This window comes from Nelumbo nucifera, chromosome 3 (genome assembly GCF_055504915.1).
Source record: "Nelumbo nucifera cultivar China Antique chromosome 3, China Antique-T2T, whole genome shotgun sequence".
NCBI classification, from domain to species: domain Eukaryota; kingdom Viridiplantae; phylum Streptophyta; class Magnoliopsida; order Proteales; family Nelumbonaceae; genus Nelumbo; species Nelumbo nucifera.
Window position 1 is genome coordinate 102,319,305 of NC_142651.1, and position 23,705 is coordinate 102,343,009.

Consider the following 23,705-nt stretch of genomic DNA (forward strand, 5'->3'; position numbering starts at 1 on the left):
TCTGCTAAGTCCGCCGTCTCTGAATCCATACCCTTCATTGTTATACCATCAAGGTTGAGCCCGGAGAACTTCTTTCGGACCAGCCAACGGCAGAGTTTAAATCCATAACGGTAGGAGCTCAAGCCGTACTCCACCTGGAGGTCGTGGTACTCCTGGGAGTCCTTGAAGTCCCACACCGCCTTAGCTCGCTCAACCTCCACCATGGTGTCGAAGTTCTGAGTCCGATCCTGAAGCGTGGACTCCAAGTCCCAGACCTACTGAAGAAGCTCTCTCTCCGCTGCCACCCTCGACTCCTCCTCTTGGTAGCGAGCGCTCTCCTCAGATAGTCGGGCGATCTGCGCCTCCTGGTCTCAGAGGAGCAGCTCCTGGGCCTCGCTCCCCATTCGAGCCTGAAGGACCTCACCTCGGGCCCGGTCGAGCTCGCCTTGGAGCTTCTGCATGGTTGACCTCTGAGCGAGAGCATCGCTGGAGTGAATGTTGGTCTAGAGGGCCATGGCGTGGATGGCGGAGTTCACCTGCCAACAAAAGGCCGAGGTCAAAAAAAGTAAAAAGAAGAAGAAGAAGAAGGGAAAAGAAGAAAAAAGTAGTCACTTACCACTATGCAGTGAGCGGAGGCTAGCCTGGCGAGCTACTTGGGGTCCATCCCTCCCCAGTTGGCGACCTCCTCGTGGGAGACCGCCTTTCGGCTCCTTTGCGAAGCCACGGTGAAGTCAGTGACGCTTTCCCACCCCCCGGTGGGAAACCGCGGGAAAGCAAAAGGGTGGGACTGCTCAGGCGGAGGGAACTGCCCTTGCGCCGGGATCTCGTGCTCTTCTGCACCACCTTCCGTGGCCACTCCCTCGAACGAGACCGATGGGACCTCAGGCGGTGGAGAAACGAAGGCTGGATCACTAGCCTCGAACTCAGCGCTCCCGGAAGTGGAAGCTCGGTCAGGGCGCGACCTCTTCGCCCTGCGCTTCTGGTTGCTGGGCAGAAGGCGGCGTGCGTCTACACCAGACATGATGGCTGCCAAAAATCACAAGGCATTAGTCTAGTAAAAAAAAACTTTTTTTACAAGGCATTGCGCGACCTAAAAGGCAACCTACCAGGGATCAGAAGGAGAGACCAATCACCCCGCGGCAAGAAGGAGAGACCAATCACCCTCGCCTCGCAGCCTGCGGGTAGGTTGGGGACCTCGCAGCCGGTTAGGCCCACATCACCTCAGCACTCTCAGTTCGAGCTCCCGCTCACAGAAACCAGTTTGAGGTCCTAGCCGCAGATTATAGGCAGAGCCCTTGAACTATTCTCCTATTGATATTGATATGATATCTATGCTATTCTTGTTTTGTTATTTTTTTCTATACTAGTTTTGTAGTCCAAGTAAATCATAGACTGGTGCAAAGTCCTCAAACTGTATTAGAAACCACACCAAACCGTAATAAAATGGTTTGGTTTGGTTTCTATGCCAAAATGGTTTACTTTGGTTTGAGAATTTCCCAAAATGTAATTTACTGGTTTGGTCTAAAAAATTCTCCAAACTGCATCAACCCAAACCATGAACACCCCTACATAGAATGGCAAAAAGTCTCCAAACCATATTAGAAATCACACCAGACTGTAATAAAACAGTTTGGTCTGGTTTGAAAATTTTCCAAATCACAATTTACTGGTTTGGTATGAGAAATTCTCCAAACTGCACGAGACTAGACCACGAACACCCCTACCCACCACCATCCCGATCACAACCGAAGACTAAATCCTTGTCTTCTTTTGTCTTCCAGAGCTTTACTCGGTGGCGATTCCTCATGCTGAAATTCCTAGTCGTCCATCATTATATCTTACTGAACGAGTTAGACCTACCTCCTTAAAATTTTGATATTTTCATGATGAACAATGTCTAATATTTAAGGAAGAAAATGATGAACAATGTTAAGAGTAATTTTGATATTTTAAAAAGTTTTAAATGACATATATCATTATGTAATATATATAAATGATAATTATTAATTAAGAATAGATACTAAATTAACACATTTTAAAAGTTTAGATACTGGATTGTCACGTTTTAGTACGAAGGCAAAGGTAAGAATAAGCCTAAATCACAGTTACTAATATGCAACTTTCCCTATTAATTAAAACTACAAATTTGACTTTCACTAAACACTCGTCTCAAACTATTTATATTTTTATTCATTGTGGCTCAACATCCGAAACATTTTAAGCATGCCAACGTCTCTTCCATATAAAATCCGAGGCTCGTCGTCATTTTCACTTCTTACCTATTTTTTCCAATTTTGTTCTTCTCTCTGGAACAAATAAAATAAAGTCGAACAAATTTTTAAAAAGAAATGAATAGAAACTCATAACTGACATCCTTCTCAAATCTCTAACTTCTCGTTTTCTCTTCTCCACCTTTTCGATTCCGTGCGTCAAAGTTCGGATCGGAGAAGAGAAGCCATGGTCGAGACCAGGCGAAGCTCGGCTTCATCGAAGCGTTCTGTTCCGCCTGCAGGAGCTTCTTCTCTGTCGAATGGCAAACGCTTGAAGGTATGTATTAGGGTTAGGGTTAGGTCAAGGATTTGATTTGCTCTCCACCTTTTTTGTCGACTTTTAGCGTTGTCTGTGTTGGTGGTGGTGATGATTGGGGTTGAGGGGTTCTGTTTTCGTGGTGTTTTTATTGAATTTGATTGGAATTGTAGGTGGCGGAGGCATCGTCATCGACCAACGAGATTCCTTGTGTTACGCCAGTTGAAACCCTAGGTTCGTCAAAAGAATCAGGTTGTGAATCGCATGACCAGGAAGTTCGACTCTCTGATCTATCCGCTTTCGGTCCCTCCAAGGAATCTGATGACTGCGATGCTACTATGCTGGAAAAATCTCCGGATAGAAACGGAGAAGGCGAGGTTTTGGCTCCGCCGTCGGCTACAGGTTGAATCTTCTGAGCGTTACGCTGATTATCGATTTCGTTTCCTTTTCTTTATCTTTTCTTTCTATTTTTTTGGCCTTCTTTGACATTATATTGATTTTTGGATTGTATTCTTTGTCGGGTTAAGGAGGGCCTGCCATTGAAGCTGATAATGCGGTGGAGTTGGTTGGTGCAGCAATGAATCGAGCGAGGAAACGATCAACAAAGTCCCGCACAAAGGTTGCATGGGGAAGGCTTCTTTCTCAATGCTCGCAGGTTGGTGGGTTTGCATGTTTCTGTTGCCCATTAACATATTGGTTCGCATCGTCAATTACTCAATTTATGCGTTTGTTGATGAGCAGTGGTTTTTATTCTCTTTTTTGGGCGCGTCTGTATGTTAGGGAGGGAGGAGTGTTGCACGACAACTCTCTCTCGAGTTAGATTTCCTTATTGGGTTTAAAAGTTACTGCTATCCGATCGTGAAACTTTTCCTAAACTTTGCATTCGGACCTCCTTTGCCCACAGAGTATTTTTTTTTTCTTTTTTTACTGTTAGGGGACTAACATCGCATGTTGCCCAAAGATACTAACCAAGGGACAATTCTTTCCGTATCTGTCAGAAACATCTGAATAAAACTCAACTGTTTAGATTAAAAATCTTCATTATAGTTGGGAATTTTTTTGGTGTTAAATCTGTCTGAGGTTTAATCTTATATCAGTAGGTGTTCATGGCTTAAGAAATATCTCAATTAGTTTGATATTGCTATAATCAAGGTATAAATACCTTAGGGAAACCTGGAATAGGTCGTGGTATGGATGTGGGCTGTAATTCATTACTTGAATGGTTGGATTGGGCAAGGATGCTGCCTTTAAGAGCCAAATATTTTTTATTCAACTAAAAGGAAGTACCACTTGTTCTGGAGTTTATTGAAGTCTCACCAGTCTCAAGAAGCTCTTGATATTAGGTATTAGGTATATGAAAAGTCCTAATATACTTGAAGCATTCACAGGTTTATCTCTTAGAAATTTTGATTCTTTCCTAGTGCGATGAACATATGATCTCCTCTCTAAATAGGAACATAGAGACTGAAATATAATCAACAATGATGAAATCTAATGAAGTAGATAAAAAGATTGATCTTAAAAAAGTGGTAGATGAAGAAGTAGAGGATGGTGAAAAATTGGGCCCATTTCTTAGAAAGAGAGAAGCATGCCAATATAGTGTTCATGGAATTAGACATGTAGGAAAGAATGAAAAGTTTGGATTCTGTATCTATAGAATCCAGTTAGCTGTGTTTAGTAGTGTGAGGGATGAAGTCGATGTCAGGAAATTGTATTGAAGTCAATGTTAGGAGGATAGGGAAGATGGAGGAACGAATGCAGGTGTTGGAAGTGAGCTTAGTAGGAAGGTTTGTTGGAGTGAATTTGGAATTGGAGAAGGTGAAGGTTTGGACGACGATCGAGTGGGGAAAGGAGAAGCTGATGGGAGTAAGGAAATTGAACGGGGTTTGTTTCTGTTCATGTTCCACAACAAGGAGGTGGTGGCGCTAACTTTGAGGCAAGAGTCATCGAAGGAGAGAGAGCTTGACCTCCGGCTGGATTGGTGGTTTTTGGTGGCTGGTGCTGTCTGTCCAAAGGAGGACAGTTGTGGGTAGATGTGGTTTGTATCCCTCTCTCTGCACGCTTGGAGTATAGCCACCTTCAAGATGATAGGAGGCTACTGCAGGGGGTTCTTGCAGTTCGATGACTAGAACAGATCGTAAGTTGGAGACGTGGGGCCAACAACAGGACATTCGGAAGGGAAAAGTTGGTATTTCAAAAGATGTGAGGACAAAAGAAGGAGACGTGGCAGAAGAAGGGATGGGGAGACAGTCCAGTGATGATGAGCCACCTTCAAGATGATAGGAGGCTACTGCAGGGGGTTCTTGCAGTTCGATGACTAGAACAGATCGTAAGTTGGAGACGTGGGGCCAACAACAGGACATTCGGAAGGGAAAAGTTGGTATTTCAAAAGATGTGAGGACAAAAGAAGGAGACGTGGCAGAAGAAGGGATGGGGAGACAGTCCAGTGATGATGTAAACCGAAAAAGACATTTGGAAGAGAAGAAATTAGAAGGGGAAAAGGAGGGAGGATTTAATAAGTGGGCCCCACAACAGGACGAAGAACTCAAGGGGCTCTCACTCAATGGGTTTGGGAGTATTAAAAAGGAGGGGCACAATTGGAAAGAAAAAGATTAGAGGTGAGAGGAATAAGAAACCAAGGAGGATAAGAGGAAGGGAGGAGTGGGTTTGGGTCATAGCGAAATTTGCAAAAGATGGGAAGGTGACAACAATGGTAAGAGAAAGGAATAGGAGGGAGAGAGAAACCAAAGATCCAACCCAATCTGTCGAATTGGGAATATCAGAGAGGAAGACTCCAGACTCCAAAACGGGGGAATCGGCCACAGTGTATCAATCACCTACATGTTGCGAGTGTAAACCAGGCCAGAGCAACTGCTGATTCCGACAACAATTGGGAAGCCAATAGTATAGGATATTAGGATAATCACTGGAGCAGAGGCTAAGGCTTGGCAGATAGGGCAATACCAAGAGTTATACTCATTGGGCAACTCTGTCCAAAATTGATAATGTGGCAAACAGGATCGATGAGGTAGGCTCTCATTCCTCATCAATCCTACCATCCCACATCTCTGTTTCTATGGGGGTAGTGGGCGAAGGTTCTGGAAGGAGGAAGGAAGAGGCAGAGAAAGGTAGGGGAAGTGTGGGGAAGAGGAAGCGACAAGAAGGGATGGTACAACAGAAGGAAGACTTTGGGGCCGGGCCAGGAGACAGAAGGGGGCAGAAGAATTTGAGTCCAGGAAAGGGGAATCCAGAGGAAGGAGTGAGAGAGGAAGAGGTGCGATATCTAAAAAAGAGGAGTTGGATTATGAAGGGGGAGAGGAGTAACACAATGTACATGCTGAAGGGTGTAGCGCGGAGGTGCCGAGAAGATAGAAGGAAGGGAGGAGGATGAAGTTATTAAGTTGGAATGTTAGGCGTCTGAGGGAGGTGAGCAATGTGATTAGGAAGCAGAGGCCTGATGTTGTATTTCTGCAGGAGATGAAATTAGAAAATTTTGGCACAAGAATAATGCATGACATCTGGGGAAGGGGAAGCGGAGATTGGGTGGAGTTGAATGCGTTGGGGCTGGCAGGGGGTTTGGTCATTCTGTGGGATCTGGGTGTTTTTAGGAAATTAGGGGTCTTGCGCGGGAAGTTTTTGGTGTTAGTCTGCTTACAGGAGGTGGAAGGGGGAATGGGCTTGGGGAGTGACGTATGTGTATAGGCCCAACGAGGAAGGGGGAGAGAATGGAGTTTTGGGAGGAGATGGGTAGTGTTCAACAGAGTTGGGAGGGTCCGTGGTGCTTGGGAGGAGATTTTAATGTTGTCAGAAGAAGTGAGGTGAAAACGGGGAGGGAGAGGAGAATTAGTGTGGGAATTAGGAGGTTGGACGATTATATCAATGACCATGAGCTGTCTGACCTTCCCTTGAGAGGCAGAAAGTTCATGTGGTCAAATGGTCAATATCCTGTGACTCTAAGAAGGCTGGATAGATTTCTGCTTTCTGGGAATTGGATGGAGCACATGGGAGATCTGGTGCAGGAACCTTTACAGATGTATTTATCAGACCACAAAGCAATTCTGTTAAGAAAATATACAGAGATATCACGTCTGAGGCCTTTCAGATTTGAAAATGTTTGGTTGCTTCAACCAAACTTTGTGGATTGGGTGGAGGAGAAAAGGAGAAATCTACAAGTGGAGGGTTCATCCACCACCAGGGTTGTCAAGAAATTAGAGTTGATCAAAGAAGAGCTGAAAGGGAGGAGGAGGGAAGAGTTTGGGGATGAAGTAGGCAGAAAAAAGGTGGTATTGGAGAAGATTGCCAGACTGGAGAGATTAGAGGAAGATGAGAACATTTCAAGAGAAGCTAAGGTGGAGAAAGAGGGACTGGAAAGGGAATTAGAGAGGCTACTTTTTGAGGGAGGAGGTGAGATGAATGCAGAAGTCAAGGGCATTATGGTTAAAAGAGGGAGACAAAAACACAGCCTTCTTCCATGAATTTGCAAACGGAAGAAGAAGGAATCTGATTACTAGAATTCAGGTAGGGGAGGAAGAGGCCAGACACTGGGATGCCATCCAAAGACTAGCGGTGGATGTTATAAGAAGCTGTATACAGGGAGACAATGGGGGTGGATTTCTCTGGGAGATGTTGAATCAAGAAAACTAAGTGAGAGAGCATCCGAGTGGCTGGAAAGGGCCATTGAGGGGGGGTGAAGTTAGGGAGGCCTTGAAGAGGATCAATGGAGATAAAGCTCTGGGACCTGTTGGGTTTTCTTTTAATTTCATAAAGCAATGATTGCATTTCTTGGGGGATGATTTCATGCAAATGACCAAGGAATTTTGTGCAAACAAAAATCTGGCCTGAGAGTTAGTTCAACCTTTATTGCACTATTACAGAAGAAGGCTGGGGCTGTTAACGTAAAAGAGATTAGGCCAAATAGTTTAATAAGTAGCCTTTATAAACTCTTGGCCAAAGTCCTATCAAGTAGACTGAAGGGAGTGCTTCATGAGGGAGTAGGTGAAACCTAAATGGCTTTTGTGGGAGGGAGACAAATCCTGGATGGTGTGGTGGTGGCAAGTGAGTGTATTGACTCGAGGACAAGAAGTGGGAGACCCGGTTTGGTGTGCAAACTAGATATTGAAAAAGCTTATGACCATGTGTAGTGGGGATTTTTGGAGGAAGTCCAAAAGCTGATGGTTGTAAGAAGGTGACCCAAACTCTCAAAGTTGGTGGTGGGATGGTTGCAAAAGAAAGGAGCTGGGCTGTGGAATAACGGAAGTGAAAGAAGGAAATTCAACTCTCTCTGTGTGAGCTTGTCTTACATTGCTGGTCCCAAGCCTAGATAAAGGTGGAGGGTTGTGTCTGGTTGACAGATGGTACTAAAATTTTTGCCAAACCCTCATGAATATGGATCTCGATTTGTCTTTTTGTGCTCATGTTAGGGCGTTTTCCATAAATGATGTGCTGCACCCTAACCTGAGTGTATTGTTCTGGGCAAGGTTTGCTAGGATGGTCCACGTAAGTGACCCACCATGTCAATACTCGGTTGTGGTGTCAAATAGGTAGGGGTCCCTGCATAATTCTGGACGGGGCCAGGGAAAGGTGGTAGTCCATGAAATGCGACTTAATTTAAACACTTGGAATGTTGGAACATTAATGGGAAAAACTGTGGATTTAGTAGACACTATTAAGATGAGAAGAGTTAATACTACATGCCTACAAAAAGCTAAATGGAAGAGTAAAAAAGCTAAAGAAATTGATGGCTACAAATTATGGTATACATGAGAGGTGAATAATAGAAATGGTGTATTGATGGTAGTAGATAAGGATTTAAAAATGAAAATTTAAATGTTAAAAGAATTGGGGATAGAATAATTTCAAGTGGACTTGTTTTAGGGGAGGAAGTCATTAACATAATAGTGCTTATGCACCTCAAGTGGGTTTAGAAGAAAACATTAAAAGACAATTTTGGGAAAACTTAGAATGATTACTCTAAGAAATTCCAAATGAAGAGAAGATTTTTATAGGAGGAGACTTAAATGGGCACGTATGGACAAGAAGTGTAGGATATATTATGATACATGGAGGATTTGGATTTGGGGAGAGCAATGAATCAGGAGGTACAATATTAAATTTTGTCGTAACTTATGCTATGGCAATTTTAAGCACCTTTTTCCTAAAGAAGGACAAACATTTAATAACATTTAAAAGTGGACCATAAGTCAAATAGATTTTTTTTTTTCTTTACTAGGAGAACAAAATGAATGATGTTTAAAAATTGTGAAGTTATTTTTGGAGAAAGCTTAACAACACAACATAGATATGCACATTAGAAAATGGAAGAGAAATAGGGAAGAAAATAGGTGATGAAGAATTAGGTGGGAAAACCTAATCGCCTTGCCTAAAAAAGTATTTTACAACACAACACACAAAATTGCTTGACGATTAGGCGAGGTGAGCCTCCAAGGGTGTCTTGTCGCCTAGCTGCCCGCCTAGGTGTCGCCTTGACAACTATGTATCGAGGGGTTAAACTTAGAGCCACAACATGAAACTTTGGGAGAGAATAACTAAACGAGGATTATGACTTGAAACAAGTGTGTTAGTGAACCAATTTGGCTTTCTCAAAGAACCATTCAACCTAAAAGCTTAAGTTGTTAGGTGAGGCCCTTGAATAGGTTGATATTTTCTATCACGTCCCCTCACACGAAAGCCCAAACCCATTGGGCTTGAAGTGTGAACAAGCACAGGCCCACCCATACCTTGTGCTGAAACTTATTCAATTATAATGGGGGTAACGGGGATCGAGCACTAGACCACTTGGTCAAAATGGCTTTGATACCATCTCAAAGAACCATTCAACCTAAAAGCTTAAGTTGTTAGGTGAGGTCCTTGAATAGGTCGATATTCTCTAATAGGCTTAATGCTAGAGAGATCAACCATGGAAGCTATATTTCTTTTGAAATGATTGATAGAAAAGTTCGGACAGAAGATGAAAGATCTTCATATGGTGTTCATTGATCTAGAAAAGGCTTATGATAGAGTTCCTAAAGAGATAATATGGTGGGTCTTGGAAAAGATAAGGGTTCAAAATAGGTGTATAGACCTAATTAAGGATATGTAGGAGGGGGCAACAATCAATGCTAGAATACCATTGGGAGAGACTTCATATTTTATAGTGATGATGGGTCTTCACCAAGGTTCAGCACATAGTCCTTATCTATTTGCATTGGTCATAGATGAATTGACTAAACATATTTAGGAAAAATTCCATTGTGCATGTTGTTTGCTGATGACACTTTATGTTTTGTTGATGCTTCCCCTAGTCAGCTGGAGGTGGTGCTTGGAATTTTGAGTTGGTTTGAGGTGGTGTCTGGTCTCAAGGTCAATTTGAGTAAATCTTAGATCATCCCTGTGGGTCATGTAACGAATTTAGAAGATTGTGCAGATGTGATGGCTTGTCAGATTGCCCATCTCCCGGTCAAGTACTTGGAGCTTCCTCTTGGGGCTAAATGTACTTCCTCTGAGACTTGGGTTCTAGTGATTGAGAGAATGGAGAGGAAAATGGCATTTTGGAAAGCTAAATATCTTTCTTTTGGGGGTAGAGTAACATTGATTAAGAGCACTCTTTCTAATCTTCCTACTTATTTCCTCTCCCTCTTCCCTATTCCAACCAAAGTTGCAAATAGATTGGAGCAAATCCAAAGGAACTTTTTATGGAGAGGATGGGAGGAGGAAAAGAAGGTTCACATTGTAAACTGGGACCAAGTGTGTCTTCCTAAGGAAGTTGGTGGGTTGGGAATAATAAGAAAATTGAAAATGTTCAACTCTGCCCTTCTTTGTAAATGGCTTTGGAGATTTGCAAATGAAAGAAATGCATGGTGGAGAAAGCTTATTGTGGATAAATATGAGGTGGATTGGGGTGGTTGGAGATCCAAGTGCCCTATTGCAAGAGGGATAAGTTCCATTTGGACAGGTATCTTGAAGGTCTTTCCTTTATTTGAGGAAGGAATCGGATATAAGTTGGGAAATGGGGAAAGATTCTTGGTGTTCTGAAGTGTGCTTGAAAGATGCCTTCCCTCTTTTGTATCAAATTTCTGTAAATCAGGATTCCTCGGTTGCTGAAACTTTTAATGCTTCTGGTAATTCTATTAGTTGGAATCTGCTTTGTAGGAGGAGCCTCTTTGATTGGGAAGTTGAAGAGTATGTGAATCTGTTGGGTTTGCTTCATAATCAGAGGGTTGATTTGAATAAGGAGGATGCTTGGAGTTGGGAATGGGAAGCTGATGGATGGTTCACTGTTAAGTCTATGTTCCTTGAGTTGGTAAGTTCAGGTCATGTGAACTTTCCGGCTAGGCAAATATGGAACTCAACTAGTCCTTCTAAAGTAAAATTTCTGATTTGGACAATGGCTTTAGATAAGTGTCTGACCATAGTTAATCTAATGAAACGTGGCATTCAGATTCTGGATATGTCATGTGGTGGTTCAGTAGAAACTATTGAGCATCTTTCTATGCATTGCCCAGTTTTGGCTTTTTTTTTTTGAGAAAAGTTAACAAATTTATTGAAGAAAGGAGAGGTACACAAGAGTGTGTACAAATACAAAAGAGGGGCGAGACCCCTGAGAATTACACAGGAGGGCAGGAATCATAGTACAGAGACTCTAGAGTAACTCCTAATTTTGCTAGACCATCTGCCATTACATTTAGTTCCCTTGGGATCCAGGTTAGAGAAACATTCAAAGGAGCCAGGAGGTCCCTTGCCTCTGATAGGAAGTGACTAAGTCTCCAAGGTCCAGTTTCCTGTTGTTCCAACCATCTTATAGTATTGGCTGAGTCACCTTCAATTGAGAAGCTTTGGATACCCAGTTTGCTGACTAGGTGAATCCCTGTTAGAGCTGCTAACACTTCTGCCTTTGTTGAGTCAGCTATCCCATCGGACCACTATAAACCCAGCATGTGTGGCCATTCTCATCTCTTAGAATTCCTCCAATGCCGGCAGTTCCGGGGTTACCATAAGCACTTCCATCAAAGCTGAGAGTCCAGATTCCTTCCCTTCTAACTAAAGGAGCTCTGGTAGAGAGTGGGGTAGGAGGGGAAGAAACCAGGAAGTTATATGTGTTTCTGCTGAGATCATTGAGATTAAGTCCTGTAAACTCCTCTGAACTAGAGGCCCACAAGTTGCAGTAGTGGTTGATGTGGCTGATCAGTTCACCTTTAGATTTGGACCTATTTTCAAACAACCGATTGTTTCTTTCCTCCCAAATTCCCCAAAGAATAGCATGCAGTATTATCAACCAATAGGTCTTACCTCTCTTGCTCAGACCTATTCCTTGTCACTGAGAAATCAGATCCTGCAGATGCTTAGGAGCCACCCAACTGAAGCCGACTAACTGAAGAAAGAAGTTCCAGATGCTGCTAGCTACCTGGCAGTGTATGAAGAGGTGGTCTGTTGTCTCTCCTTCACATAAGCATAGTGTACAGGCGTGGGGGGAGATATAAAGTCTTCCAAGATTTTTCTTCTGCAGTAACTCACAAGTGTTCACTCGCTGCAGACAAGCCTCCCAAACAAAGAAACTCACTCTTGAGGGTATAACCTTGCACCAGATCTTCTTGTGAGGGAAATCACTGTCTCGAGTATCTACAACCAGAGCTTCGAAGAAAGACTTGGACGAGAACTCACCTCCAGGGTGGGGTTTCCAGACTCGGGAATCTTGGGAATTTGGGGAGAAGTAGGCTTCACTAAGAGAAAGAAGGAGTTCAGTTAGCTCACTGATCTCTGGATTCCTTAAGGGTCTTCTGAAGTTCAGGTTTAGGTTTCTTTAATTGCTGGATATGGGAAGGCACTGGGAGATGGTTGCACCCTTATTTATAGTAAGGTTGTAGAGCCTGGGATACAGATCTGCTAATGTTGAGTTGCTCCACCACAAATCCGTCCGGAATTTTATTCTATTACCGCTACCTACCTTGTATCTAATGAAAGAAAAAAAGAGGATGTGAATAGCAGAAATACCTTTCCAGGGATTAGAGAGAGCGGATTGGTTTGATCGGAGATTGCAGTCCCAACCATTTGCATTTAACCCATACTTGCTGGTGTTGATAGTTGCCCAGAGAGAATTTGATTCCGTGGGGAATCTCCACAGCCATTTTCCAAGAAGGGCATTGCTTTTCTCTTTTAAATGCCCGATTCCTAATCCTCCAGCCTCTTTTGGTTTACAGACCTGATTCCAATTAACTAGATGCCCTTTCTTGACACCTCCACCTTCCCAAAGGAAATCTCTTTGGATTTTCTCGATCTGTGATCTGATTCTTGCAGGGATCTGAAAAACTGATAGGAAATAGACAGGCATGTTCGGAAGGGAGGCCTTAATAAGAGTGATTCTACCCCCTTTTGATAGGTAACAGCTTTTCCAAGGAGCTAACTTCTTTTCACACTTTTCCACCACAGGTTCCCAAAAGCTTGAATTTTTTGGGTTACCTCTTAGTGGCATGCCCAAATAACAAAGGGGGAGATTTTCCACTCGACAATTCAGAGTTTCCTTGAAACTTTCCATCAATGACCCTTCAATTTGGTTTATTGCTGCTAGGCTGCTCTTAGAGTAATTTACCTTCAGCTTTGATACTAGTTCAAAACGTTGGAGCACTCTTTTCACATTTGAAATGTTCTCCAAATTGACTTCTAGGAATAAGATGACATCATCAGCAAAGAGGAGGCGGGAAACATTTTTGGCATCTCTTCCGACCTCAAAACCTTTGATCAAATTGAGGTTTTCAGCTTTCTCCATAAACTGGCTGAAAACATCCATTACCATTGTAAAGAGGAACGGGGAAAGGGGACATCCCTGCCGTAGACCCCTCCTGGCCTTAAAATAGCCTTTAGGCTCTCCATTGATCATGATCGAGAACCAGGTAGAACTAATACAACCTTTCACCCACTGCAGCCATTTTGAACCAAAACCCTTCAAGTTTAGAATCTGGAGCAGGCAATCCCAATCAACCTTATCATAAGCTTTTTCAAGGTCTAGTTTCACTAGAAGGCCCTTCCTTCCACTCTTCCTTCTCTCTTCTACGACTTCATTTGCAATTAGGATGCTATCTACAATCTGTCTTCCTTTCACAAAAGCAAACTGGGTATGAGAAACCAACTCTTTTAGGACTTCTCTGAGTCGTTTTGCCAACACCTTTGCCATTATTTTGTACACACTCCCTACTAGACTTATTGGCCTGTAGTCTTTTACTTCCAAGATACCATTTTTCTTTGGAATGAGGCATATGAAAATGGATTTAATTCCTCTATTAACCACCCCCATGGAGTGGAATTTTTTAAAGACCTCCAAAAGGTCCTCTTTTACTACTTCCCAACAGATCTGGAAGGAGAAGATCGGGAACCCATCAAGCCCAGGTGCTCTATCTCCATCCATATCAAAGACTGCTTCTCTAATTTCTTGCTCTTCAAATTCCCTTTCAAGCCAAATTCTCTTGTCTTCTGCTAGAGTCGGCCCTTCCCAGTTTCTTAAGTTAAAGCACCTAGCCCTTTCCTTGGAGTAAAGAGATTTGAAGTGGTTTAGAAAAGTCTCAGTGATCTCCTCTACATCTTCCACTTTCCTCTGGTCCACCTTAATTTTTGAGATGAGATTCTTTCTACGCCTACCTGATGCATAGCTGTGGAAGAATTTTGTGTTGTTGTCTCCTTCCTTTAACCATCTGACCCTTGACCTTTGCCTCCAAAAAATTTCTTCTTTTTGGATTACCTTTTCCCACGAACTCCTTAGAGCATCTCTCCTACTTCTTCCTTCTCCATCCAAGTCTCCTGATTGCTCTTTTTTGTCTAACTCTTCCAGCTCCATGAGGATGGCATTTTTTTCTTCTGTGAATGATTTGAACTCTTCTCTCACCCAGTACTTCAGTTTTCTTTTCAAGAATTTCAACTTTTGCAGCAATCTGTACCCTGCCTAGCCTTCGGCTTTACATTCCTTTCACCATAAAGCTACATTTTTCAGGAAATCTTTGTGATGAGTCCACATCTTCTCCAATCTGAATGGGTGTTTTAATTTCAAAGCTAGATCTGTTCTCAAGACTAGAGGCTAGTGGTCTGAAGTACAACGAGGTCTGATTTCTTGGAGGAGATTTGGAAAATTCTCTGCCCAGTCCGAGGAAACCAAAAACCTATCTAGTCTGCAGCTTATTGGATTCTCTTGGAGGTTTGACCAAGTGAACTGCTCGTTGTGGAGAGGAAGGTCACAGAGGTTGTTCCTCGAAATAAAATTGGAGAATCCTCTCATGCTTCTAGTTGTAGTTCTTTTGTTGGAGTTTTCTTGGGGGAACCTTGTTACATTGAAATCGCCTCCTAGAACCCAAGGGATTTCGTCAAACTCGTGGAGAGCATCCAATTCCTCCCAAAAACTTTGCCTGTCTGAAGGTGCATTAGGCCCATAAACTCCTATCAGAATCCAACTGAATCCATCATACTTATTGGTGAAAAAGACAGAGATTGAGTACTTTCCTCTGTCTATTTCAGTATCGGAAACCTTCTCTTCATTCCATGCTAGGATGATTCCCCCCGAGGCACCTAAAGCTGGAAGAAAGACCCATTTCTTGCCACGGATTCCCCAAATTGCTCTCAGAAGCTTCCTATCCACTTCTTCTTTTTTTGTTTCTTGAAGGATGACAATATCTGGTTTTTCTCTTCTCAGGGATTCCTTTACCAGACTTCTTTTTAGTTGGCCTCCCAACCCTTTGACATTCCAACTTAATAATTTCATTGAGCTCCTATCGCTGATTTTCCCGTAACCGCCCTAGGCCTTGTTGTTTTTTGATATAACATTCCCCATTGAAGTCTCCTTAACTCCCTTTTTGAGGTCCTTTTGCCTATGGTCACAAATTCAGCCTTCTGATATGCTTCTTCCCCCTTTTTTGAGTCCTGCCCCATTTCTTTGCTTATCCCCAATTTCCTGGCCATTTCGGTAACTTCTCTTCCCGGATTGTTGTCCCGTCTGTGTCTATCAAAACTGAGCTTCCTTTCCTCGACTTTTTGTGGGTTCTTGGGTTAATGCACGGTTGGGAGAGGTCTTTGTTCAAACCTGAAACACAAAGGGAAGAAGTAAAAGGAGAACCTAGATTTGGAAAAGGCAAAGAATGAAAGACAGGCGAGGTATGGGAGGGAGAAAAAGAAACTCTGGTTCGAAGGCTAGATTCTCGTCTTCCATCTCTCTCTAGGCTTGTTGGTTCATAATCTGTTCCATATTCAGGGTGAACGAGGAGTGTCTGTTCGAGGATATCCACGCTGCCCGTGCTTCCTTTCCTGAAAACAGAGCTTTAGCCCTTGAGAACGCCACCTCCCTAGGGTCTGGTTCAGTCTCTGTTTCGTACGGACTTGCCTCTTCTTCAGATTCGGATTTGTCTGCCTCGAGTGGAGAGGATGAGCTTGGCTCTTCTTCTGGAGATGAAGGAGGCCTAAAGACCTCCATGTTATGTTTTCTGAACTTGGGGGAGTTTCAAGCGTTGGCTTGGTGAGAGAAGATGGGGTCTCAGGTGGGCTTGGGCCTAGCAAAACTTCTTTCGATCTTGACAGATGGGCTTTGGGGGAGGTTTGGCCCAACACTTGCTTCTGATATGGGTCCATTAAATGAGGCCTATTTGGGGGACGACCAAAATTGAATTTTGAAAATTCAAGTCGAGAGGGGGTTGGCTCGCCTTGCTTTTTCGGCTCCTTTTTTTATAGAGCCTAGAAGAAGCTTTTTTAGGTAACTCTTTAGGTTTCTCCAAAAGGGCTTTTTCTGCTGGTTTCCTTCCTTCTAGCTTACGAAAGAGCCCCAAAAATGTTTTTGTTCCTGCAGAGTCTTCAGCTCCTATTTTGGGAAGGGGGAGGTGAGTTGACTTGGCTGGTTGGGGAGGAGACTCGGTCTTCTCCACTTCGACTGAGAGGTAGAACCAGACTTCGTGCTCTAACAGAGGAGCGAGGAATCGCATGAACTCCGCGGCTTCTAACCTTTATACGCGCAAAACTCAAGGCTGAAAGATCTTTAGTTTTCCTGTCGATTTCCTCTAAGCCGCCACACAAGCTTCCGATTAGGATGAAGAGCTCTTCAGTCCAGAGATGGTAGGGCAGCCCGTGGATTTTTAGCCAGCCGTTAAAGACCAAGGAGTCTGGAGAGGCATTGCTCATAGGAACCCACCGTTCCAGAGCTATCGGTTTTCCATACAACTGAAGTTTCTTTAGGCTAACCCACTTTAGTACTAGCTCCTCAGATGGAGCAAAGCCCACTGCTCTATCAGCATCGATGGGGTGGAGATTTACTAGCTCATGAGAGTGAAGATTGGCTGAGAGACCTCTAGCATCACTTCCCTCCAAGAAAGAGCTTCATGCTTGGTGCAAACAAAGGCTTGCTTCCACAAACCGAAGGGCTTATCTTGGTGAATCACTGAAATGAAAGCAGACCCTCCTGTCTTTATAACTTTGCTTTTCTTCTCAAGCTGGGGGAATTTCCTTTGGAGGGGAGAGGAGGTTCAGCACACTTTCAAATGTCGTCCAACCTCCGCTAGAAGGCTCTTCAGGTAAACAAACGTTTTTCCATTTAAGGTTTTTTTCCAAACTGATCAAGCAGATGAACCTTCCCCACTTGTTTTCTTGGGTCTGAATGAGGGTTCTGCCCTGTTCATTTCGATATTTGTCCCTGAGTTCGATTCGGATCTCTGATTGCCTTTTGAATGAAATTTCTCCACCACTTCACCTCTTCGAGAGTTAAAGTCAATCTTGTCCAAGCTCCTCTGCTTCTTTCCGTCACCTCTTTCAAGCCATGTCCCTCTGAAAGAGTTTCCAGATCAAAAGTCTTCGCACCGATCGTTACTGTTGTCTTCGGAAGTTTTTTATCCATTAGTCTTCGCACCGATCGCTACTCTTGATAAGTTTGAATCAACAGAATTTCCATAAGGGACAGGAGGAACCTGTAGCCTGCATACATTAGTGTTCATGCTTTCTCTCTCTGCACTACTTTTTGGATTCATCAAGAGTCTTTTCTCTTCATTTTTGATTATACAGAATCCAATTTCTCTACTTTATTTTTTGTTGACTTTTCTCTTTTGTCTGTTCTATTTTGAGATTATAAGGACTAAACCTGTTCTGGGTTTCTCAAATTATTGTTTTTCTTTTGCAAAACATTCCCAGTTCCGGCTTTTATTTGGAGGCATTTCCTTCAGGCCTTGGAAGTCAGTTGGGTAATGCCAAATTCTGTGAAGGATCTGCTGTATCGTTGGAGAATTGAGGGCCTCAGCAAGAAAGGTACCTTGTTTTGGAACACTATTCCGGCTGCTGCTCTTTGGACCATCTGGACTGAAAGAAACAACAGAAATTTCCAGGGTAAAGCTAAATCTCCAGAGGAAATGGTGCAGAAAGCTGTGGGCAAATTACTGTCTTGGGTGTAGGTAATGGAGGAATTTAAAAATCAGAACATGCAATTGTTGTTCAGCTCTCAGTCTTGGATGTGTTTGTAATCTGAGGTGGCTCTAGGCAGCCTCTATTGGCCTAGGCTCCTTTGTATTGTTATTTGATTTAATAAAGTACCTTACCTTTTACAAAAAAAAAAGAAACTAGTGAAGGATTAAATGCAAAGTTAAGCTTATGGTGAAATTCCCTAGAAACAAAGGGTTTTAAAATAGGTAGGACTAAAATGGAGTATATGACATGCAAATTTAGTAATAATAGGAGTGTCAATCAGGATACACTTGGGATTGGAGACCAAGAGATAATTAAATGTGAGACCATTTCCAGTACCTTGGTTCAATAATTCATAGCAAGGCAGAGACTTAGGAGGATGTCACATTGTCACCCAAAGAATTAGAGCAGGTTGGGCAAAATGGAGGGGTTCTTCTAGACTTTTGTGTGATAGGAGAATGCCTCTTATATTAAAAAGAAAATTCTATAAAACAGTTTTAAGTCCAGCTATGTCGTGTGGAACAAAGTGTTGGGCAATCAAGAAACAAGATGTTTAGAAAATTTGTGTGGCAGAAATGCAAATGTTAAGATGGATGAGTGGAAAAACTAGAAAGGATAGGATCAGGAATGAAGCCATCCCTAGAAACCTAGAACTAGCTCCAATAAGTGATAAAATGAGAGAAAATAGACTATGATGGTTTGGCCACGTGCATAGAGGACCACCAACAGCTCCAATTAGAAGAAGTGATTTGTTACAAGTGGAAGGGGCTAGAAGAGCTAGGGGCAGACCAAAAAGGACATGGGTAGAAGTAGTAAGAAATGATTTAAGCACTAATAATTTAACAGTGGATATCATTTTAAATAGAATGGAGTGGCGAAACAGTATTCATGTAGCCAATCCCATATAGTTGGGATAATGCATGGATGTGAGACTTATCTGGGTTAAAAGAATTGCTAATGCCTTTGCTGATATACTAGATAGTTAAACAAGGGGTGGGAAGGAATCGACTGTTTTGGTTGGGCTCAATTGTAACACTGTTAATCTGTTGATGAGTGTTAAGAGTTTGCCTCTCCTTTATTATCTCTTCTCTTATCTGGGTTAAAAGAATTGCTAATGCCTTTTTTTTTTCAATCAATAACTGAATTAGTTTCATTAAAGATGATTGGAGAACTACAAGGAAAAAGAGGGAGATAAATTCTCTTAACTCTACCAGATCAAATGCAAACAAAAAGTAGTTACAACATATCCCAAAAAACATTAGTTCTTCCTTCCCCTTGTTTAGCCAATGTATTGGCCAAGCAATTAGCATCTCTCTTAACCCAGTTCAGCTTAACTTCCATTCCCTGTGTCATACACCTAAATTTCCTTTTTTCATTGATGTAGTCCCACTATCCCATCTCCTCTTCCTTTTGAAGCCAACTAATAACCAACATCGAATCCCTTTCAATTATCAACTTAGAGAGATTTAATTCCTTCCATAGCAGCTAGTATCTCAGCCCTCAAACAATCTCCAACGCCTATAGTACCTGAGAAAAGAGCCGTTATTCTGCCTTCCTCTTCTCTGAAAACTCATTCTATGCCCCCGGGTAACCTTCACTACTACCATCAAAATTCATTTTAATAAATCCATTGCTGGGGGAGACCAGGATGGGCTTGTGACAGCTTTCACTGGAGCAGAATCAGCCGCTTTCCTCCACTTTCTCATCCATTCAGCTTTCAAGAACAAACTATTGCTGTCTTGTGATCCTTTGAAGAGTTTGGTTTGGTTTTGGATTTGGGTTCAAGGAGACCATTGAGAGACCATGAAACAAATGAGCTGATTCCTTTTCTTAATTGCCCCAAGGCATTACCTTTGATACTTTGGGTACCAATGAGAGGGTGTGGATCCCTTCTGTCAAGGGTAAGTTGTTTATCATTCCCAGCAAAAGTGTTGTGGCCCAGTCCAACCTCACCTAAAGAAAAGATTTTTTGCTGGGAGGCTGCTATTTAATCTATAAGTACATATGAGAGACTCCAAAGAAAGTGGAAGAATTGGTCTCTTTCTCCCCATGTGTGCTATGCATCTTTTTCTGGAAGAATGGGGAGAGTGCCAACTGCCAATCACCTCCTTTTGCATTGTTCCTATGCTTCTTGGATTTGACTACATGTGGGGTGAGAGAAGCTAGAATTTTCAAGGAGAAATTTAAACGGGTGGAATTGATTGAACTTACAGTAAATGAGTGAGAAGAACATCAAATGGGGTGGCAGATGCTCTTGCTAATCAAGGGGCTGTGAGACATCAAATGTTTTGGGCAAAACTGTAAAGTTGTGATTGGGGGGAAGGATGTTCTCACCCTGTTGTAAGCTTCTTAATTAGCTCTAATAAAACATTCTCTTATTGATGAAAAATGACTGAACTTACAGTGATAAAGGCTGCACACTGGACCAATGTTTTAAAAATCATCATTGTACCATAAATTATAGAGAAAGTTGAATTGAATTGTGATTCGTGATTCATATTGTTAAATCATATGATAATTTCTGTTTTGCACAAACTTGTAAAAAAAATTAAATATAGATATGCTAAAGGCTAAATATACATGGAACAGTGATCCTACCCTATTTTAATCGATATCTATCTTATATGTACCTAAAACAATAGAATTTACCTCTAGAATGGAGTCTAAGATGATATAATCAATTTTGACTTGAAAGTCAAATAATCCACATATAATGGCTCTTTATCCAACATATGATGGAAAATAAATTTAATATATGGCTAAATAATGTAAATAAATGGCTTTCATGGTATTTAAAATAAGTTACCCTTGACAAAACAAAATGTAAACAAAACAAAATTACACTGTAGAGAACTAATTCTTAATCAAATTGATTTGAATCATACTGACCCTCGGGAATCGTATAAATTGTAAGATTTATGAATCAAATCATAGGATTCAATAAAAATTGTAAGATTTTTACAAAAAGGGATTCAGATATAATATTTGAATTAGAACCCTTGGGATTTATGATTCTAATTGTGAATTGTATCATAAGTTGACAACATTGCACTGGGCTTTGATCTGCAAAGAATTTGTGGTGTTTGTTTTTCGTAATGATTTGCTGAGTGAGTGGAATATTGTTGCAGGTTTTCAAAGTAGTGTGCCCCAAAGGGTGGTGGAGTGGTCTCCAGCATGGGACGGAGGTGTAAATAAACTTTGATGTGTGCTGCCTTGGGATTTGGGAACCCTGGGGAATCTGAAGTGGGGGGAGTGGTTAGGGATTCTGGTGGAAATATAATTATCAGTTATTAAGGTCCAGCTGGATTTGGAAACTCTTTAGGAGCCGAACTGATGACATTATTTGATGATCTAAAACACATGTAGAAGTGGGTGGGGATTGTTGAACAGTCATACAGTGGATGAAATCTCAGGACCTTATTCCATGACAGTTCAGACATATGGTAAGAATGACACACTCGCTAGGTGCCTCATTGACTACCTCTGGATCCCTAGAAGTGTTAACATGCTGATTCGTTGGCAAGAAATGGGGTTGGGAGAGATGGTTTCAAATGGGGCTAACCAGGGCTGGGCTGTAATCTGTAATTTGTAAGAGCTTCTTTCTTCTTTTATTTTTGCTCTTGGTTTCTATGGAAGAAGCTGTTGTAATTTCTGGCCTGCTGCTTTGTCTAGAGCAGTTGGTGTTCTGCTTTTTATTAATAAATTTTTCTGTTGTTTATCAGAAAGACAGAAGTTTTAATAGTAGTTTCCTTCACTATCAAGAAAGCTTGCCTATAAAACAGATTTACTAGTTTGTTTTCAGCAGTTAATGAATTGAGCATATTTTAAGCACTTTGTGCCTTGGTGGTGAGACTCCAGTCTAGAATTAGAGTTCATACAAGGTTGTGTTGCTCAGCCATCTACTCTCATTCCCAAAAACATATTCAAGCACTTACAGGTTGCGTACTTGGGTTTTTCACCATTCTGCATCATGTACCTTTTAATACACTGGTCTGGTAGAAAGATAAGCGATATTGATTCCCTCGTTCATCTTTCTTTATTGTCAATAATACCTTGTTCCGAAACTTTGAGTGTTTGAGCTGATGATCTCATAATTGTTATTTGTTTTTCTCCAGAATCCTCACTTGTTGATGTGTGGTTCTCCATTCACTGTTGGTCAAGGTCAACAATGCAACTTATGTTTGAGAGATCCATCTGTCAGTACAATTCTTTGTAAACTGCGGCACTTAGAGGTATAATGTTGGTTATCACTTAATCTATTTGGTAGACAATTTGCTTGAATTGGAGAAAATGAAATGTCGGGCAACACCAAGGTTCAAAATATTGATACGCCCGATACACCGGTAGTGGCGTATCTGGTTCAGAGAGGCCGATTTAAGGTCCATCCACCCTATGAACCGGTCGGGATCCTGAAACACCTCCTGTAGGGGCATATCGGGAAGCCCCTGATACGATATGTATCGGCCGATACAGCCCGATGCGTATTGATACTTTGAACCTTGGGCAACACTAGTTGGCCTTTGAATCCTTTCAAGATAACTTTCATAACAGTGTTGCTTGCTTTATTTTTACAGCGAGGAGGTTCATCTGTTGCATTATTGGAGATCTTGGGAAGCAAAGGTGTTGTCCAAGTGAATGGAAAGGTTGTTGGGAAAAATTCCTCTACAATACTCAGTGGAGGGGATGAGTTGATTTTTAGTTCAACTGGTCAAAATGCATATGTATCCTTTTTTTTTATTAGACATGCATATGTATCCTTTTTGACACTTTCTGAGGGAGATGACTAAGTTGTTCCATCATAGAATGGACTTCCTTCCCTTTTCATCCTCCTGTGTGTGTATGCACATGCATCATTGTGCTTGCATGTCTGTGTGGTAAGCTGCAGTATTAAATCAAAGTGCATCCTTAATGTATTTTCAGATCTTCCAGCAACTCACAGATGAGAACTTAACTTCTCCAGCTCTGCCATCTTCAGTTAACATATCAGAGTCCCAGAATGCTGTTGCAGGAGCATCAATATTAGCATCTCTATCAAATCTAAGAAAGGATTTGTCACTTACACCACCTGCCCAAACTGGTGAGGAAGTACAACATGATTTGGAGAGGCAGACATTACCAACTGGCTGTATCCCAGACATTGAGATTACTTGTCATAATAGAAAAGATATTTCTGAGCATGTTGAGGAGACTGGTGTTTCTTCAAGTGAGAAAGCTCCTGTTATTCTATCTCCTGATAATGCTTCTGATAACCCTGTTCATCTTGATGGCGCTGGCTTAAATACTCGCCTAGATGCAGAAGTTGGGAAAATTCCTGGGACAAATTATGAACTAAGGCCACTATTACGGATGTTGACAGGGTCATCTTTGCCCGACTTTGAACTAAGTGGAAGTGTTTTTAAATCAATTGATGAGCAAAGGGAAATTCTCAAGGATTTTGGTCGACCAACAATTTTGTCCTCGACTAAGCAGCAAGCATTTAAGGATAGTTTACGACAAGGAATTCTCAGTTCTAGCAATATTGAAGTCTCCTTTGATAATTTTCCATACTATCTAAGGTAAAAGGCTGCATTACGTTCTTGGTTTTCTCAAGATTTCTTGGAATCAGCCCTTTTTGGTGGGTGAAATGTGTTGATCTCAATTGCTTCATGCTTAACTGATGCTCTGGACTTAAGATCTCGGTATCATTAATTATTGCTTTATTGCATGGTTGACTTGTCATTGATTCTGCAATAGTTATGTTTTTTCTTGCTACTTTGTTCTCGTTTTGTAGATCAAGCTTGATTGTGAATATGTTT

General features: G+C 41.9%; 1 protein-coding gene across 1 annotated transcript in view; it reads left to right on the forward strand.

Annotated features, from left to right (window-relative positions):
- The first annotated feature begins 2,193 nt into the window (after positions 1–2,193).
- The window catches only part of LOC104598971 (uncharacterized), an 88,701-nt gene continuing 67,189 nt past the window's right edge, over positions 2,194–23,705 (forward strand). The window contains exons 1-6 of the mRNA XM_010261301.2: positions 2,194–2,526; positions 2,679–2,907; positions 3,033–3,160; positions 22,026–22,142; positions 22,485–22,631; positions 22,831–23,465. Coding sequence (XP_010259603.1) covers positions 2,437–2,526; positions 2,679–2,907; positions 3,033–3,160; positions 22,026–22,142; positions 22,485–22,631; positions 22,831–23,465 — 1,346 coding nt within the window. The 5' untranslated portion in view covers positions 2,194–2,436. The remainder of the gene's footprint in view (positions 2,527–2,678; positions 2,908–3,032; positions 3,161–22,025; positions 22,143–22,484; positions 22,632–22,830; positions 23,466–23,705) is intronic.